This window comes from Podarcis vaucheri (genome assembly GCF_965113315.1).
Source record: "Podarcis vaucheri genome assembly, chromosome: 13".
Classification (NCBI taxonomy): Eukaryota; Metazoa; Chordata; class Lepidosauria; order Squamata; family Lacertidae; genus Podarcis; species Podarcis vaucheri.
The window spans coordinates 26,193,245-26,213,094 of NC_138751.1; the positions used below are offsets into that span (position 1 = coordinate 26,193,245).

The 19,850-nt window shown below is 39.7% G+C and overlaps 1 protein-coding gene across 1 annotated transcript; it reads right to left on the bottom strand.

The window, feature by feature from the left end:
* Positions 1–4,982: 4,982 nt before the first annotated feature.
* Positions 4,983–13,249, bottom strand: LOC309517499 (vomeronasal type-2 receptor 26-like; the record flags this gene model as incomplete). Its single annotated transcript, XM_082196728.1, has 5 exons — positions 4,983–5,884; positions 6,607–6,733; positions 8,264–8,491; positions 8,654–9,514; positions 12,902–13,249. The coding sequence occupies 5 exons, from the start codon at positions 13,247–13,249 to the stop codon at positions 4,983–4,985; spliced, it is 2,466 nt and encodes an 821-aa protein (XP_082052854.1).
* Positions 13,250–19,850: the final 6,601 nt, after the last annotated feature.

Consider the following 19,850-nt stretch of genomic DNA (forward strand, 5'->3'; position numbering starts at 1 on the left):
AACAGTTGCATTTATATAGTAGCATGTAAAGTGATGAACTTAAAAAGATGACACCTTAGAAATGTTTTTTAAAGGAGAGCTGCGTTTTTCTGACTACATGGTTGGCATCTGTCCGTACTGAAACAATATAGGACAGTGCCTTTGGGGGTGAGGTCAAACTGTTGGGAGGTTCCAGCTCCCGCTGTGGCTGCTGAAACCGATATGGAAGAGATACGTTTTGTTGAAGCTGGGGCAGATGAAGACATGGAGCTTGGAAGGGAACACAAGTGTCATATAGTCAAGTTCCCAGCAATGCAGCAATCTTTCTCCGCAATGTGGGGCTTGAACCCACAACCCTGTGATTTGTGCTGAGACCAACTGAGCTAGATGTATATATTCTGAAGCAGTAGCATAATAACAATGTTACTCTGTTTGGAAGGAATGAAACCACACACAAAAAAACCACTAGCACCCATTATACACTGTAGGTACAGTAAGTTCATATACCAAAAAGACACATAAAAAGAAGGCTGACTAAAGCATAGACTATTCTTTCATTTCTACGCAGTGGGCAGAGAAAGAAAGCTGAAAATGTGAGCATAGGTAGAGTTTATGGACACATTAGTTTCACTGGTTACCCTCAAAATATGGTGTGTGGAAAATTACCTGCCAAAATGGTTGATTCTGAAGTTCAGGTCTTCCTCTGACTAACACTGTGTCATATGTCCTTCTGGATGAGAACATGGCTTGTAAAGCATGGGCCACTACATAGACTGCATTGTAGATGCTGTAGCTGTGCCCAGTCATACTCATTTCAAAAAAAGGAAGAGGGAGGCTCTCCAGCTTCTCTTCTCCTGTGCAAATATCTCCATCCACATAGATGGCAGTGACATTTAAGAATATACAGCTGAATACGGTCTCCCAGAATTTCTTTATGAAATCATCTTTTATTGTATTTAAAGGATTTCTCTCCTCAAGAAATTTGTGAAATCTCTGTAAATAACTAAACTGATATCTGAAGGCTATAGCACCATGGAATAGTTCTACATCCCAGTGCCTTTGATAGGGAAATGCACTGATCTCCACCTGGGCTGTTGCTATCCAAACTTTGCCCGCTAATTTATTTTCAACAGATAAAACCGGAAGCCATCTAAAAAATGACATGGAATAAGATTCTCCATAGATCACTATTACATTTGCTTTACTGCCCATCATATTATCATTTATTTTGACCCCATCTTCTATGATGTCCATAAATCCAGTGACAAAAGAAAGTGTGGGGATTCTCTCTATGAAGGCAAAACAAACACCCTTCTGGGAAAAGACTGGAAGCACAGTTTGCACAAATCTCTCTCCATTATCATTATCCATAACAATGACCCCAATCCACGTCCACCCGAAATGCAGAAGTAGAGAGAGAATGCCCTCATACTGAAGGGCTTCCTGGGGGACCATCTGGTAGAAGGAAAGTCCTGGGGTTTTATCATTCATCACTGGTGCAGGACTGAATGTTAGCTGAAGATGAAAGGGGAGATGTGAATGAAAATTATTATTATAATTACATATCACTTTTATGTTTTCATAGTTCCTCCCAACTCCGGAGTGCTGAGAGTGATGACCTGAGAGAGGGATTTCTCTTTGCAGTGCCTAAATTATGCAACACCCGCTGCTTAGCTTCTGTCATGTTCTAAGGACACACAGCCTTTCTGAAAATAAATTTGGAAGTTTAATGGGATGCACACCTTCTGTTTTGTTTCAAAGTTATTGCACTGAGGCGGTTTTTTAGACGAATTCTCTTACTTGGTTGTTAAGAAATGCTTTACTTATTTGAAATTATATTGTTACATCATTCCCTCATTTCTTCACGACAATTCTAGGAATTTACTCAGTATCAACTTCCCCCTTTTTATGGGCTGTCCTATTTCCCTTGCCTTTCTATAACTGAAATCCCAATAATATTCACCAATTCTCAAGTGGGTCTTTCATACCACTACTGTTCTTTTAAGAGCCAGTTCCTTGGCCCCTGTGTACAATTACCACGTCTGCCCTGACAAGTCAAGAATTTTTGGGCCCCAGCTCTTTGTCTCCCTGGCCAGCATCTACCTTTAAGTATCAGTGGGAAAGATGAAGCATTCCCCAAATGTAATAATCACAGGTATTATAGCCAGTTGGAGCAGTTATGACAAAACTCTTTTAAGATACATCGTGATATTCAAATATACATGTTCCCCAAGGTGGTTTAAAAATGTTTTAACTATGTTTCTATTTTATTTTAACATATTATTTTTACATTTTTACATCTGCCACTTCGGGCTCCTTTTGGAGGAGTGTTGGGATAGAAATCAAATCAAATCAAATCAATAAATACATATTGACTGTCAAATTGGCCTGATTCTGTCTTCTTGGAAATATTCTCAATGAATTTGAAAAATAGCTGCTGTGGTCTCTAGCTGCTTAGTTCATCTTACCACTATTATTTATCCTACTCATATACACATATCCCTTACCTGCGGAATTTTGTAGATATCCAATACAGTGGCCACATGAAGAGAGATATCCGAATCCAGTCCTCCAATGACTGCTATCAAATGTTTTTGGGTGTCACATAAGTAGTTAGGGACAAATACCTCTAATGTGGAGGTAAGTAGTATAGTAGCATGATAAGTCCTCTGAGCATTGAAATAGCTGTCATAGATGCAAACGCCCAAGGTGACATTTGGTAATAGCTGAGGGTTTTCATTTATCTCCAGTACTGCAAATACCAAGGCCAGGATGTGCTGGTAATTTTTGGGCACCACACTAGAACAAGAGTTACAACTAAAATCAGGCACATATTCTAACCCTATTCTATGCACATTCATAATGATAGCCACTGAACGTGATATGAATTTTCTTTCAAAGAAACACACTCTTGCAAGGAAAAAAGAAAGAAAAATTCAGTCCATTCTAATACAGTACAAAAGGCATGCATTGAGATAGTTATGGTAACTCTCAAAATGGAAAGATTCATGAAAGTAAATAAAATGAAAACAACAACAACACAAAAACACTGCTCTGTTTCAAGCCAAGTAACAAAAAATTCAGAAAGAAAGGAAAGAACAACAGAAGTGTAAGAGGAGACAGTATGCAAAGTTAGAAAAGATTAGTTCCTTACGTAAGATCTTCAAATGAAGTTGCTGGAGGTTTGGTTGTGAAGGCTATTGAATTAGCAACGATGAAACTGTGAGAAACAATCCCACCAATTATGATGCTGCCTGACTGACAGTATTTTTGAAGTGGAGGGTGTGGAGCATGGATCCTGCATTTAACAAGCTGGTCTTCACATGCAATATGAGAAGACAGTATTAGCAGGAAGACAACTAATACCATCATACTGAACACCACCCTTCACTCTAACTCATGATTCCACCTGCATCATTATCAGAATGTACTCTGTCATTATCGCGACCTGATTGAATGCTCAGTCAATCTGATGATAGACTGAATCTATCTGAGTCCAAGTTATGAAATATAAGTAAAGTGATAAGACTGGTGTGTCCATGCTTGTTCCTAGTCCCTCATCATACCTATGATTGCTAGAGGGCATCTTTGTGCCATCCTCAGATTAGTTCTCTAAGGGTAAATGGTAATTGTACAGTATATTTTAGAATTTAATTATAGACTATATAAATGAATGGGAGTATGATATGAACTCAAATGTCGGAATTCCCTGTGGAATTGCAAACAAAAACATGTTTATCACATCTGAATAGAAGTTTTCTTTTCCGCTTTTCTGACTAGGAATGCACACTTATGCTTTTAAATGCCTGAGATGTTCTTTAATATTTATTAGTATAAGTATTCACACCCCAAGGGTATTGATAGGTTGCCATCAATTAGGATGATGCTTTACCTCACATAAATCTGTCCAGGTGTATTAATGATACTTAAACCCCATTTTCTGGACTTCCCACTCCAAGCCTAATATAGTTGAGACAGGTAACATAAACCATGAGAGAAGTTCTGAATATACTATCCACAAACCCAAAACCCTTATCTTATAGAACTCTGTCACTTTGCTATATGATCATAGAACCAGAAGGGTAGTAGTGAGAAATTCAGCTGAATTGCCTTTCAAAACTAAGGAAACCCAACATCAATGTATAAAGACTTTTGTTCAATCAACCAATCAACCTTCATTGGCACACAGAGAAGACCGGACTATACAAATTGACAGGTAAAACTTGGCATCTTTTATTAAGAAAACATGATGGGAATGATAGGAAAGCAGAAGGCTACGATTACACAACCAACACAGGCTTGTAAAAAAGATTGATAAAGTCAGTCTTATTGAACTACTTGTTATCTACTTGAGTAGAGTTCCTTGCAAAAGTGAATTTCACAAAGGTACATTTTTGGACTAATGATCAGATACTTCCAGGAATATTAAAGCTACTGATAAAGCTTCAGAAATGTATAGGCATCCAAGAACAGTAGAAAAAGGCCATCACCCAAAAAAGACCTAGACTTGGCCCTATTATGAAATTCACTCCATATGTGATGTCAATGGTATCTTTGCCTGACAAGAAATTTCCATATCCCTAACAGCCCTGACCTATCATGACTAAAGGCTGTACCTTTTCATGAACAAAACAAAGAAACTAAGAAATATAGGCATATTAGAATCTGATAGACCAGGTTCATGCTCAGAATGGACTTTTTGGCAGAGCACTTCTAACCATGTCTACTCACATTTAAGTATCCCAATGAATGGAATGAGGCTTACTCCCAGGTGACATGCTCACATTGCAGCCATAACTTCAGAGTTTGGGGGGAGTGTCTTATTTTTGAAAATAATAATGTTATGGAACCATTCTGCTCTTAACCACCTGAGAGCTAAAATCTTAGAAGTGTGTACTGTAGAATGAAAAGTAACCCTCAACTTTTATGAAATGAAGAGTCAGTTTATAATTAGCATAATTGTACTTTACTAACTAGATAGGGAGACACAATCACATAATTCTTCAGTCAGTTCTTCGTATTAGCTGTTCCCTTTTGTTCAATTCAGGTTTCAACAAAATAATGTAACATTTGGGAGAAAAGATGCAGACCAACAATCCAGCACTGGAGGCTAAGATAGAAAAGATCTCCACAGCTACCATGTATTTCCCCTTGGTGCTCAAGTAGGTTGGAACAAAGGATAACCACACACTGCAAAATACTAACATGCTAAAAGTGATAAACTTGGCTTCATTGAATGTGTCGGGTAACTTCCTAGCAAGGAAGGCCAAAGTGAAGCTGGCAATGGCCAGGAAGCCAATAAAGCCAAGGACACAATAAAACATAGTCACAGAGCCCTCATTACATCCAAGTATAATTTGTTCAGCCATTGAGTGTATATCAGCCTCTGGCAACGGGGGAGAGATTGCCAGCCACACAATGCAAATGCCTCCTTGTATAAGCGAACAAGAAAGTACAATGGAATAGGCCAGCCTCTTTCCCACCCATTTCCTCATTCTGGATCCTGGCTTGGTGGCCATGAAAGCCAGAACCACAGTGAGGGTTTTTGCCAGCACACAAGAAACAGCCACTGAGAAGACGATGCCAAAAGCAGTTTGTCGGAGGAGACAGGTCACCTTCTGAGGCTGTCCAATGAATAGCAGTGCAGAAAGGAAGCAGAGCAGGAGGGAGAGGAGGAGAGTATAAGTGAGTTCCCTGTTATTTGCTTTGACAATGGGAGTGTTGTGGTTCTTCACAAATGTTAAGAGGACTAGAACGGTGACCAAAGAACAGGAAAGAGCAGAAAGGGCTAAACTGATCCCCACAGGTTCTTCAAAAGACAAGAAGCTTATTTCCTTGGGAATACATAAATCATGGTTTTTATTTGGATATGTTTGGTCTGAACATGTAGAACAGTCGCTCATATCTGAAATGGAAAATACATAGCTTAATCTCATAAACATGCCATTTATCTCAAGAGCAGCCAATTTGACAATTCAAATTGGGGAAGAATTAAACATTGAATCTGTGGGATGTGGTGTGGAGATAATTTTAGGGATTTTAGTAATTAATATTAAACTTCCATGATGTGGAAAGTTTTGAATGTATTTCCACCTTTAGGGCCTTAAACAGCTATTTGCTTTTTCCCTGGAACACCACACAAACTGAAATGATACCATAAAGCCCTCCTATGCATATTAACATATAACATTTGTAGTCTGCATTTCATTTTTTCTACCAAAGTTGTTGTGCACATATAATATACTAAAACAATTGAGATACAACTTCTGGCTGGAAGGAGTGATATGCTGGAATACTGCCCCAAATTTGATCACGTGAAACTACAACACAAAATGCCCACAATTTCCCAGGTTAACAGGGTTGCAAATGTATTTAGTACTGGAATCTAATCACATTGAAATGATCACTAAACCTCTCCTAGATTCTGCCTGTTTTCACATACTTCTTTCACGTCACCTGAAAGGTCACATAAAACCTGGAAATAATTAGCTAAAAAATGTTAGGAAAATGAATATAAAGTGGTATCTGAATGCAGGCCTGGTGTATGCACATCCTTATTTTTTTATAACGCTATTCCTCTGAAAATCATGCAATCTGCTTCCTATTTCTATATACATTATTGCTTACCCGTCTGGTCTGAAATCTTCCCTTCTGGACAGGGGATGCAATCATAGCAACAAAATGGCTCCCCTTCCTTTATTTTCTTGCTTGAACCAGGATTGCATTTCTCACCGCATCGAGAAATAGGCCTTGCCTAATCCATGAATGAAAAAGGAGGATATTGAGCTTGTAATCTATAATTGTGAGGAAGTAATGACCTGTTGCATACCCCTCAACTGCCATGATAAAATCAGGACATCCCACTTTTGGGTGCCATGCTCTCAGCTGAAAAATGCACAAGATTGTGGAGCCCCCAAATGTGTGCTTTTGGGCTCCCTGATCTCGTGCAGGTCACGTGACTCGCACGGGAGTGTGGTTGGGAAGATGTATTTCTTGGTTTCTGCCGTCAACATGTTGGAGGGTACGCTGCTTGCCCTTTCTCAAAGTGAGGCAGTGTGGAAGATTAGGAAGAGCGGGTGAGTGTTGAACGCAGAAGGCTGTTATCAGGAACAGAAGGGTGGTCATTCTTCACTCCAGGAGATTCCAGTTTATGACTCCTCTGCATTCAGTGCCTGAAACAATTATCTAATGCTGCCTTATGTTTGTGCCAACCAAAGAGAGTGGTCATGTTTCATCTGAATGATTTAACGACTATTAATAGTTTCAACCCAAATTTTCAATCAATTTTAGGAAGAACAGTTTTTAAAAGAAACATGCAAACTACCCAGTATAGTGAGGTGGCTGAATCAGTGTGTTAGAGAGTATTAAGTGCTGTTTTGATAGAGGAAAGCATGAAATAAAATTTTCTACATATTGAGACTGCAGAGAACTACTATGAGGTGATGCTAGCTGGTTTGCTCACTGCACAGACTTCAAGCAGGTGTCAGGAATTATTGCATAAATACAATGCTTAAAGAGGACATAGTTTGATCCTATGGATGGAATTTGATATTTTAGGTGATTTTCATTGATGTACTACTCTGAACAGACTAATTGAAATCAGTGTGTGTGTGATTGCGTTCCCAATCACATGGTGCCTGAGGGGCCAACCAGAAATAAGATGAAATAGGCCACAATTTTATGGTTTACAGGTGTAAGTAGGTTTCGGCCAAGACATTGAGCATGTACTTAGTATCAAGAAGCCTGCCTCCTAGGTAAATGGAGGGGGGGTGTCAACCCTGACTGGGATCCGCCCGCTGACATGCACCAGGCGTCATGATCCCACAAGGGGCGCCATTGGGAAGGATACTATAGCCCCTTGGCCTTCCTGGAAGATTGGGTGGTGAATCCAGTTGCAATCCAAGAAGGGGGATTCTGGGTGCAGTCCTCATTTGCAGAGCCAAAAGACCACCTGTCTCCCGACACCTGATTGGTGTTTCCAGACCAATGCCTGCACAACCAAGGGGGTGGAGCATTCCATTCCTAGCTGTGCAAGAAGGGGGAGCATGGCTCCTGGAAGACACCGCTGTCATGCTGGAAAGCAAATGCTGCTTCCCAGGGTTCTCGGCTAATTGGAAACTGACTTTGGACATTAATCAATTATCATCATTTTACATATATTCAATGCAAAAGATGCATCTATAGCACAAACAGATCATCAAATCTTCATACATTACGAGCTCATCATTGTCAGGTGAAACTATGTTTACACTGAGGACTCAAAATAACTACAGTTGAATTGTACCTGGTTAAACCACTTGTGCCAAGTGATAGCATCCTCATGGAAGGTGAATAATTGATTTGAAGAAGTCTGGGGATCCATCCTGCCAACTTTAACTTTATGAAAGGATTGGTTTGATGAAACAACCCAATTAATAATATCTAGCCCAGCTTCCAACTCCCCTTTCTGGTTGAAGGAAACTTTGTCTCCCGCACTATTATTAAATGACAGACTTCTGAGGAAATGATGAACCTACATTTAAAAAGAAAGAATGAGGGTGTACGTCAATCTAACAAATGAAGTCAATAGAAGTGGAATAGAAGTGTTCATAGAATTAATTTATTGTACAAGGCGTGCACTATTTCAACACCAAAGTTTTGGTACACTGTTACAAGTGGAAGCCAGCCTCATTACCTGCCACAGCTGCGGATTCTGAAATGGCAGCTTCCTGTTGTCTACCATAAATCTAGAATTGAGTCTGGATGAGAACATGGCATGGACAGCATGGGCCATGGCATAAACAGCATTGTATATACAGTAGCTATGGCCCGTCATGCTCATTTCAAAAAAAGGTGTAGGAAGCATTTCCAGGTTCTCCTCTCCACTGCAAATCTCCTGATCCACACCATTTGTGACTGTACTAGGGAAGACACAAGCAAAGGCCTGTTGCCAGAAGTCTTTGATGAAATAATCTCCATTTGTGGTGGAGGGACTTATGTGTTCAAGAAATTTGTGAAATTGTGGTAGACTATTTGAGTGAATTGCGAAAGACAGAGCCCCATGAATTATTTGTGTATCCCAAGTCCTTTGATAGACCACAGACGTCAGCTCCATCTGGGCTGTCATTATCCACACTTTACCTCTTGCTTTCTCTCCCATCTCTTCTTCTTCTGACAAATATGGAAACCATCTAAAAAATAGCATTGCATAAGATTCTCCATAGAGGATAATCACATTGGCTTTGCTCCTCATTACTTTATCATGTATTTTTGCACACTCTTGTAACAAGTCTTTAGCTTCGGTGATGAAAGTTAATTTGGGGACTCTCTCTATGATCGCAAAACAGATACCACGAGAGGAAAACATTGGGACCACCTTTTGTACAAATTGCTCTCCATTCTCGAGATCCATCATAAGGAGCCCAATCCATGTCCACCCGAAATGCAGAAGTAAGGAGAGAATCCCCTCATACTGAAGGGCTTCCTGGGGGACCATTTGGTAGAAGGAGAGGCCTGGAGTTTTATCATGCATGATGGGAGCAGGACCATATGTGAGCTAAAGGGAGGAGAGACAGAAAAGAAAACAAACAGATTCCTATGCTTTAATGGAGATATCCAGCGAGTTTTTCTGCAACATTTTTAAATGTATAGCAGCACAATAAACGAAACTTCATAACTACGAGAACTACCTTACCCCACATGTGCCTACCTTACAGCTATGATAGTGGAATTGGCACTCTTACAGGTGCCTCATAATATCTGTTCCACATATTTAAGAACTTGATTGTTTAGTTTGGCAGGGCTTTCACTTTGTTATTCCTGTGCATTGAAACCACAGGGTAGCACTGTGGTCTACACCACAGAGCCTAGGGCTTGCGGATCAGAAGGTCAGCGGTTCAAATCCCTGCGACGGGGCAAGCTCCCGTTGTTCGGTCCCAGCTCCTGCCAACCTAGCCATTCGAAAGTACGTCAAAGTGCAAGTGGATAAGTAGGTACCGCTCCAGCAGGAAGGTAAACGCCATTTCCGTGCGCTGCTCTGGTTCACCAGAAGTGGCTTAGTCATGCTGGCCACATGACCCGGAAGCTGTACGCTGGCTCCCTCGGCCAGAAAAGCGAGAAGAGCGCCGCAACCCCAGAGTCATCCACGACTGGACCTAATGGTCAGGGGTCCCTTTACCTTTACAGGTGCTTCGTAATACCTGTTCCACTTTTTTTTTAAAATAGATATTTATTAAGAATTTTCCATTTCAAAAAAGAAAAAAGAAAAAAGAAAAAAGAAAACATATACAGTTTAGAACCCTTCTTTTTCTATAACATATTTCTCTGAATTCCGCACACCTCCCCTTCTTATATTCCAATTCAAATTGTTAATTCAACAAATTCTTATCCCCATTTTTTAACCTTTTTATATTTAGTTCAATTTAAAAACTGTTTTCCTGTTCCACATTTTTAATAACTTGTTTGTTTAGTTTGGCTGGGCCTTCACTTTGGAATTCCTGCACATTGAAATCAAGCAGATGTCTTCACTGGACTCTTTTTTGTGCCTCCTAAAAGCATGATTTTTAAGTTGATACACTTTGGATCTGTTGTAGTAGTTTAACTTTTGTATGTTTAAAAGTATGGTTATGAAATATTCTTGTATTTACTGCTTTACTGTTTTTTTTACTGTTTTAACAAGTGGTTTTAAGTAATAAATAAATACAAAAAAATAAATAAATATGGAAGGAAGGAAGGTTAATAATAATAATAATAATAATAATAATAATAATTTATTATTTATACCTCGCCCATCTGGCTGAGTTTCCCCAGCCACTCTGGGCGGCTCCCAATCAGTGTTAAAAACAGTACAGCATTACATATTAAAAACTTCCCTGAACAGGGCTGCCTTAAGATGTCTTCTGAATGTCAGGTAATTATTTATCTCTTTGACATCTGATGGGAGGGCATTCCACAGGGCGGGCGCCACTACCAAGAAGGCCCTCTGTCTGGTTCTCTGTAGCCTCACTTCTCGCAATGAGGGAACCACCAGAAGGCCCTCGGAGCTGGATCTCAGTGTCTGGGCTGAACAATGGGGGTGGAGACGCTCCTTCAGGTATACAGGACCGAGGCCGTTTAGGGCTTTAAAGGTCAGCACCAACACTTTGAATCGTGCTCGGAAACGTACTGGGAGCCAATGCAGATCTCTCAGAACCGGTGTTATGTGGTCCCGGCGGCCACTCCCAGTCATCAGTCTAGCTGCCGCATTCTGGATTAATTGCAGTTTCTGGGTCACCTTCAAAGGTAGCCCCACGTAGAGCGCGTTGCAGTAGTCCAAGCATGAGATAACTAGAGCATGCACCACTCTGGTGAGACAGTTCGTGGGTAGGTAGGGTCTTAGCCTGCGTACCAGGTGGAGCTGGTAGACAGCTGCCCTGGACACAGAGTTAACCTGCGCCTCCATGGACAGCTGTGAGTCCAAAATGACTCCCAGGCTGCGCACCTGGTCCTTCAGGGGCACAGTTACCCCATTCAAGACCAGGGAACCCCACACACCAACCCGCTCCCTGTCCCCCAAAAACAGTATTTCTGTCTTGTCAGGATTCAACCTCAATCTGTTATGCATTTAGGTCCATATTGTTCAATAAATCACTACAATGTATTTATCATACAAAAATTACTGAACATTTATTGAGACTTCTAGTGTAGTTATGAAAGCCACCCCCCCCCCCCGCATGAAGCTCTGAGATCTGTAGGTGGAGGACTCCCACTATGAGTGTTGATAAAGGTGAGGAAAGAGGAAACCATGGACTCAGCTACACAGCTGCAAATAAAACATTTTAATTGTGTTTTAAAGTGTACTAGATAGTGACAGTGAGCCATGCAAAATTCAATGTATTTTCAAAATAAAAAATAAAAAATAAAGCATTTTCACAGCATTTTAAAGATTTCACCCATGTTTCAAAAAAGCTGTCTCACTGTCTTTCAACCCTGGAAATTCTATTTTACTGCATCCAATTTTCATTTCACAGATTTTGTTATAAGACTAGCTAATATTTTCAAGATTGTGTTAATGCCATTTGGGCAGTGACAACTAGGGTTGGTATCAAATCATTTTGCAGGACCTGCTTATTCGCGCCCTCTCCGCTAGATTGATTATAGGATTGGTGAAGGATCTATATTGACCTTTACTACAATATGTCACCTCCAATCCTTAAAAAATGTGTAGGCCTTTCATAATGTGATAAAGGCACACTCCTGTCTGCCTCCTTGTGATTATAGTGGAGATAACATCAAATTTAAGTGGTGCAGTCTAGTAGGCATGTTCCAATATTAGCATAGCCTCATTAATTCTTAAGAAAATGTTCCTTTGATGGGGTCAATACTCCATAATCTTCCACTCCCCTTTTGATCTGCCTCCTATGCCATTTTCAACTCTCACCCTACCAGTAGGAGAAAATCAACCATCATATTATATTTTTCTGCAGCAATTAGAGAACTTTTGCTTCCCTGATGTCTTTGGAACATTCCCCCCCCCCAAAAAAAAACCCCAACAACAACAAACAAACTGGTGGCTGATTGAGAGACATAGTCAATTATTAACTCCTCGGAAGATTAATACAATTGGAACTTTTTGAAATAGTCTTCATCTCTGCTCTGAGATAATGCATCTAACTTCCTTTTGGAGACTGACAGGTTTCCTTGAAGCAGATCCTGAATTCTTTACAAGCTCAGATGATGAAACAACTAGTGGCAAGAAAAAGTAAAAGAACCACATGCATGTGTGAGAGAAAGAGGACGTTCTTCTGTATTTTCTCAATAAGAGTCTTGCTAAGTTATGAAAGCCTACACAACACCAGTTCACATATTGTAGCCTCTGAACTACACAGTGAAATATTTCAGGCAGTACAATCATGAGGAGCAAACACCTTTAAATCTATCATGCACAGCACAATGACTGATATACCTGTGGAATTTTGTAGATATCCAAGACTGTTGCTGCATGAAGAGACGTTAGGGGGTCAAGACCCCCAATGACAGCTATCAAATTATTCTGAATGTCACATTTATAGTTGGGGACAAATCTCTCTGTGGTGGACGTAAGGAGCAGTGTGGCATGATATGTTCCCTTTGCAACGAAATAGCAGTCAAAGATGTGGAAGCCCAAAGTGGTATTGGGTAAGATTTGAGAATTTCCATTGATCTCCTTTACTGCAAATGCCAAGGCCAGGACGTGCTGGTAATTCTTAGTCACCACGCTAGAATGAGAATTGCAATCTACATCATATCCTACATTGTCTAAAATCTTTTCCATTATTTTATACCACATTTATGGTAGTAGTCTAGGGTGGCCTACTTAAAATGAAATGATTAACCAATGTAATACATAACATTACAATTAACCAATGCAATGCATAAAGCAATTTCAAATTATTCATGACCTGGAACATTCATCAGGTTATAATCAAATGCATCCTGTTAATATATTTCAACATAGTTTTCCTCAACATTATACGAAGTCCAACTCTTGCCTTCAAAAAAGTTGCAATCCCATATTCACTCAGTTGGAGTGGCACCCAGATTTTGCTGCAAGTAATTGGGTAAATATTTGAAATGTGACATGTAATAGAGGTAGGTAGTATTAGAACATCTGAGCCCAAATTTTGCATATTGATTTTCTAAAATTGCTGTTTTGCATTGCTTTTAATGTTGTTTTAATGTTGTTACAAACCCTGGGACCTTACACCGAAGGATGGGTGATAAATAAAATTATTAACAACCACCAACACCATGTTGAAACCACCACCCTTGCTCATTTTATTGGTGAAAATCTGAAATTGTGCATATTAAGTTTAAATCACCATCCCCACATTGGCCAAAAGAAAATTCAGCATAAATGCTTGATATGTTTCCCAGAGGGAAGAATGCATTTAACTCTGATATTCATTTTTGGCCAAAGGAAAATTCAACAAAAAGGCTTGGCCCAGAAAAGAAAAGAAAAGAAAAGAAAAGAAAAGAAAAGAAAAGAAAAGAAAAGAAAAGAAAAGAAAAGAAAAGAATCTATATCATAACCATAACCATAATTTAAACCTGATAATCTGACGGTTTTCATTGATCTCTTTCACTGCAGATGCCAAGGTCAGGATTTGCTGGTAATTCTTAGTTACGACACTAGAACAAATGTGACATTAAACATCAGAAACCTACTCATGCTTTGTAAAATGATCACTACTCCATCATTTTTGCCACATTTTTAGGTAAGCCTAAATAGTTCTAAGCCTAAATTGTCCTAAGCAAAGTAAATATCAATAATCATCTTTATACATAATAATAGGTCCTTCTCAGTAAGGTGGGGTATATGGAGGTTTAGGGGAGGGGGAGGGCCTCTGGTAGGGGACACATCAAGTTCTCATCTCTGGTTCCTAGAAGCTGTTACCATGCCACCCCAGGGAACAGCTTCACTGGCCAGCTGAACTAGGTGACGGTAGTCAATGGGTCTCAAACCCTCAGTAAGTTAGGGACTTCTCCTTCATGTGAAGACAGTCTCTGGTGGATTGAGCAGAGAAGACAAAGAGTGGGTCCAACAGTCAAGAAGGTGCTTATTGCACATACTGTAGAGGGAAATGAGGGGTGGATGGATGTTGTAAATCTTGGAAGGCAGCCCATCTAGGAGAAGGAAAAGTGATCCTAAACATCTGCTGCCTTTTGGCTACACAAATTCATGGGAAAGGCATTGAGAGTAAACAGCAAGGAAAAATCTGCACTCTAGATGAATTTGGAGAGGAGTCCCTAACATGGATGGAAGACTTCTTGCATGCCTCCTTTTGGCAATTCCTGCAGCCAAGTTGATGACAAATGTATTGCTGTGCTTTCCTTTGGACCAAATCAACAAGACTGAGAGTGGGGTCTTGTTGTCTCTGCAGCCTAGGACCTCCACACACTGCCCAGGATTGCGCCCCAGACAGGTCACTTTGTTGTTGTTTTTATAATGATATTTATTGAAAAAAGAATTTTTAAAATTACAAAGGAAAAAAATGACAAAATTACAGAGAAAAAAGACAAAGACAGAAGAAAAAAAAAAGATAAAACCATCATTTTCAAATTCTCCACTTTCATTACCTTCTTTCCATCACCTCCTCCTCCTCCCATCTCTTGTATCTTGATTAATAATTGTCACAGCAAATCCTTTCCATAATTCATAATATTCTGTCATTACATTACCTTGCTCTATTTTCATCTTATCTTATAAAAAACTTTAAAACTTAAAACTTAAATCTTATTTTTACCAGCTTCTCATAACCATTACCTTTTTACCTAGTTCTTTAAACATTCTTACAAGAGCCAAGTAGTTTCATTTCAACATTTTTTCAATGTTCATAAAACATTTCTGATGATAAAAAAAAGAATAAAAACAATCCAATCTTCTTCCAGCATCCCCTCCCCCCCGGTCCCGGGATTGTCAGTCCTTTTTATCCCATTAGTCTGGCACATTAACCTTATATCCGAGGCCTTCAAATCTCTTCCATGTCCCTTCCACAGTTCTTCTTCATATTTTCCTTTCACTTGCGGGAACTCCAGCTTAGTAGTGTTTTTGACCCTTTTCAACAAATCAGCCCTTCTCATAGTCTAGACTAGACTCCATGTGGTATTTTAAAACATGTTTCAAATTCCCTCCAAGATTGGAAGTCCCAACAGCTCCAAACCTCTGACGGCCCATTGCCAGATTCGGAAAGTCCAAATATCCCTGCATAGGCGGATCAGTCCAACCCCCCATTTCCCAGACAGGTCACTTTGGTCCTGCTAGCAAATAAAACAGCAATACAGGCAGCAGTTACAAGTTACCAGTCTCTGCAGTGCCAGCAAATGCTTTGATTCTCCAGCAGTTTGACTTCACTCTCGAAGGCACACATCATTGTCCCTCAAGGCAGACAGTTGCCAACAACAACAACAACATCTTAGTAAGATTCATATTTCGAGTACTGGTGTTTCCAAACTACTTACAATTCAGAATGTTTTCTGAATTATGACCAGAGAGGTACTTTTAAAGAGATTTTAAAATAGCTTGGTGAGTAGCATACCAAGTCTAAATTTTGGCTATGAAGATGCAAATCTAAGGCTAAAATAAAAAAAGATGGGAGAACCCCTTACAGAAGTTCTTCAAACAATGCTGGTGGGGGTTCTTCAGTGAAGGTTAATTGTTTGGAGACAATGAAGCTGTGAGAAGCTATGCAACCAAGGATGAGGTCCCCTGACTGGTGATACTTGTGAAGTGGAGGGTGTGGATCATGGACATGACACTTCACAATGTGAGTCTTGCATGAGATGTGAGGAAGCAATGCCAACAGCGACATCACAAATATCACCATCCTGAGTGTTAGGACAAACCTTCACTAGACTTACTTTATTGTGTTCCCACTGACTTCTCTATATATTGCCTGCAAGTTTCAAAGGCTGATTTGAATAATTTTCAGTCTGCAATAGACGTTAAACAGGAAGAATAAATATTGTTAGTCCTGAGCCATATTTTTTAACATGACACATATATAACATCCTTTGCAGTCTCCAGCACTAACAATTGCAGGTAGTTTTACATGTGTCAGAGTTAATTACAGTCTACTTTATAATGACAAAGGAAAATAATTACAAAGTCAAAGTGGGGGTTTCCTCTGTGGAACTGTAGAAGATTTCAGAAAATCTTGTTTGTCACACCTGGACAGAGGTTTTACCTTTTTCCCTTTTCCGCCTTGGATCTGATATGCTGATTATTATTATTTTCATAAATGCCATTTTAGATTAACATCTGGCTAACTACAATAACAAGTCCCTTCCTTTTGTAATATACACAATATATTTTTTCTGATTTATTTTCTACATGGGTACTATTTCTTGTTTCTTTTGTTTATGTCTCGCTCTGTGCATTAGTAATTTTGCACTTTTTATTTTTCAATAAAATTACAAAGGATAATAATTACGAAGTCAAGGTTGTATTATTGTAGATAATATCAGAAAATCATGTTTGCCACATCTGGACAGAAGTTTTACTTTGCTCCCTTCTTTGCCTAACAACTCAGATCTGATGTGCAGCTCACAGCTTAGTTTTCCATTAGTGGTCCCTCCCCCCGTTCCTGAATGGTCTAATGGAGTTGTTAAGGTTTTTTTTGTTTTTTGTTAAAAAGGGGGTATCATTTTACTTTATAAAATGTATATTTTTGGGAAATATTACACTCATGCACATAAACCCAATGACTGCTCTCCACATCAGAAGGAGGGCACTATTTGCATGGCCGCATGCAGCACGCCCGATCCTAAGCGATTCCCTGGTAAGCAGTCCTGGACTGCCTCCCCAAGTTGCAAACCTGAGGTTTCCGCCTAACTCACCTCAGTGAACCAATCACTACTGGAGAGGCGTAGCCAGAGGAGTAGACCAGGTAAGGGTCAGGACCTCCCTCTTGGTGCAATAGAGGGTGTAACCTACGTTGGAGTCCTCAGTCGGCTCCAGAGATTCTGGAGAGAGGACATCGCTGGACTTTCTCACATGCACATAAAAAGAAATGCTACTTTTCTGCATATTTTTAAAAATGCAGAAACAGGACAGAACAGACACATGGACTCGGAATTAAAATTCAGAAATCGTAACATTTGGTCCTCACATTGACTTGCATTGGGAAAGCAAAACTTATTTTGTTTCGAATTCAGAATTCATTAGAAGCAGTCACCCTAGAAATTTGTTCTCTCTGTAGTTTATAAACAGGCTTTCTTCTTTACAGTATGCAGTGAACACATCCAAGAGATTTTTGAGGCGCAATTAAGAAATAGAGAGGAACACTAAATCATCTACATACATCAAAACTGAAATCTTTTTGTTCCTATTTACTGAAGATGGGGAGTTTTCCATTGGCTAAAAAAAAACCTATTACTATAAAATTAAAAAGAGTGGGAGCCAGAATGCAAATTTACTTTAATCCTCACAATGTTTTAAAAACATTCATCATACCTCCACTAAAACCTACTCTGATCCTCATTTCTGTGTTATTGGATAGTTCTTGAAAGTGTCTGACTTGGAGGGACCACTAGGGGTGTATCAGAAGATGGCTGACAATAACATCTCTCCGACCCACACGAGGTAAATTGGAGGCTGTGATGGGAGTAAATAGCCTCCCTACCCCCCCCCGGATTGTGGTGGGGGACTGCCCTTGCCTGCTGTGCCCTATACCGCCCCCGAATTTGTGGGAATGGGGGCACTAGGCACAATGCCCTCCTGTGGGATTTCGGCGCTCCTGGACGCCGTCTCTGATCCGCGCCACTAGCTGCAAGAACTTCAAAAGAAACAATTTGGATGAAGTGAATGCACATATTTCAAGGAAGAAGGGGGGAGTAAAGACTGCTAACAGAAGAGATCTCTGATGAAACAAGATGAGTCGGAGGAACAAGTATAAATCATGAGAAGATATGCCAAGATTCAGTATGGCAAAGGGACTGATGGGGGAGGGGAAAAAAACCTTTCCTTTCTTTCCTTTATGTGATTAAACTAGAATCCCCCCCCCCCAAATAAGTCAGAAATGTCGTTTTAAGGATTTAAGGCTGTGTGGAGATAAACTTTCGAAGCAAAGCATGTTTTAAGAAGAGCGTGGAATGTATAAGGGCTTTGAAATGACGCAGTTAAAAATACCGTCACCATATTGGGAAGTTCTGTCGGAGGACTTAAGTCTGAGAGGAGAAATAGAGAAATAGAGCTGTTTTCATATTGTGGGTGAAACTCCTCAGTGGGACTTAAGAACGACAGTTCTGTAATTAATGATGGAAAGAGCGCTGTTATCTATGAAGGTGATGATATATGGAAACCCTATAGGGGAGGTATGGGGAAGTCGGTGAAGTAAGGTTTAAGAAAAAAGGATATGAAACTATACATGTTTGTTTGTGTGCTTGTTTGTTTGTGTTGTGTATTGTTTGTGTTTATAAAAACTGTGAAAAACCAATAAAAAAATTTATATAAAAAAAAGGAAACCATCTCGATTTGAGGATTGGAAGAACGGAAAAATTTACACAGGATTATTATTGGTGTTTATTGGCTTAAGGAGACTATCAGAAGAGATCAGAAAGAAAAAAGGGAAAATATATGAACAAGATGTGATGTGGAAACAGCAAGATAAGACTGGATAGAATTATGAACTCTGTTTGGACTGATTTGGACATTAATGCAGTGGCAAGAAGATGATCAGAATCCCCCTTCGGATCTTGAAATATGGGTTCCCTCAACAAAATTCAAAATTCGGCTTTGTAATTCGGAATTTATGTGATTTGATTTGATTTGATTGGCCGATTAATAAAAAATATTTTTTTTAAAAAAAGTGTCTCACTTAAAAATGCTTTCTGTACATACATAAGTCTGTATGACTTACCATCTGTACATACATTTTTTTAAAAGTTGATTCTGAATTTACATGTATTTCAAACTAGTAAGTGCTTGGAAAATTTTGAGCAAAATATATATTGATCAGCTCCAGAAAGGGAAACAAATCAGAAAGGTGTGTGCATGCGTGCATAAATGCATCCAGACCACAGACTGTAAAAAAGTATGCTACTCAGTCTTATCTTCTTACTAGCTGTCCCCTGTTGTTCAGCTCAGGCCTCAACAAAATGATATAACATTTGGGTGCAAAGATGCACACAAGCAACCCAGCACTGGAAGCTAAAATAGAAAAGACCTCCACAGCCACCATGTATTTGCCCTTGGAGCTCAGATAAGCTGGAATGAAGGATAGCCACACACTGCAGAAGACCAACATGCTGAAAGTGATGAACTTGGCTTCATTGAAACTGTCCGGTAACTTCCGAGCAAAGAAAGCCACAACAAAACTGACAATAGCCAAGAAGCCAAGATAGCCCAAGACACAAGAAAATAAAATCACAGATCC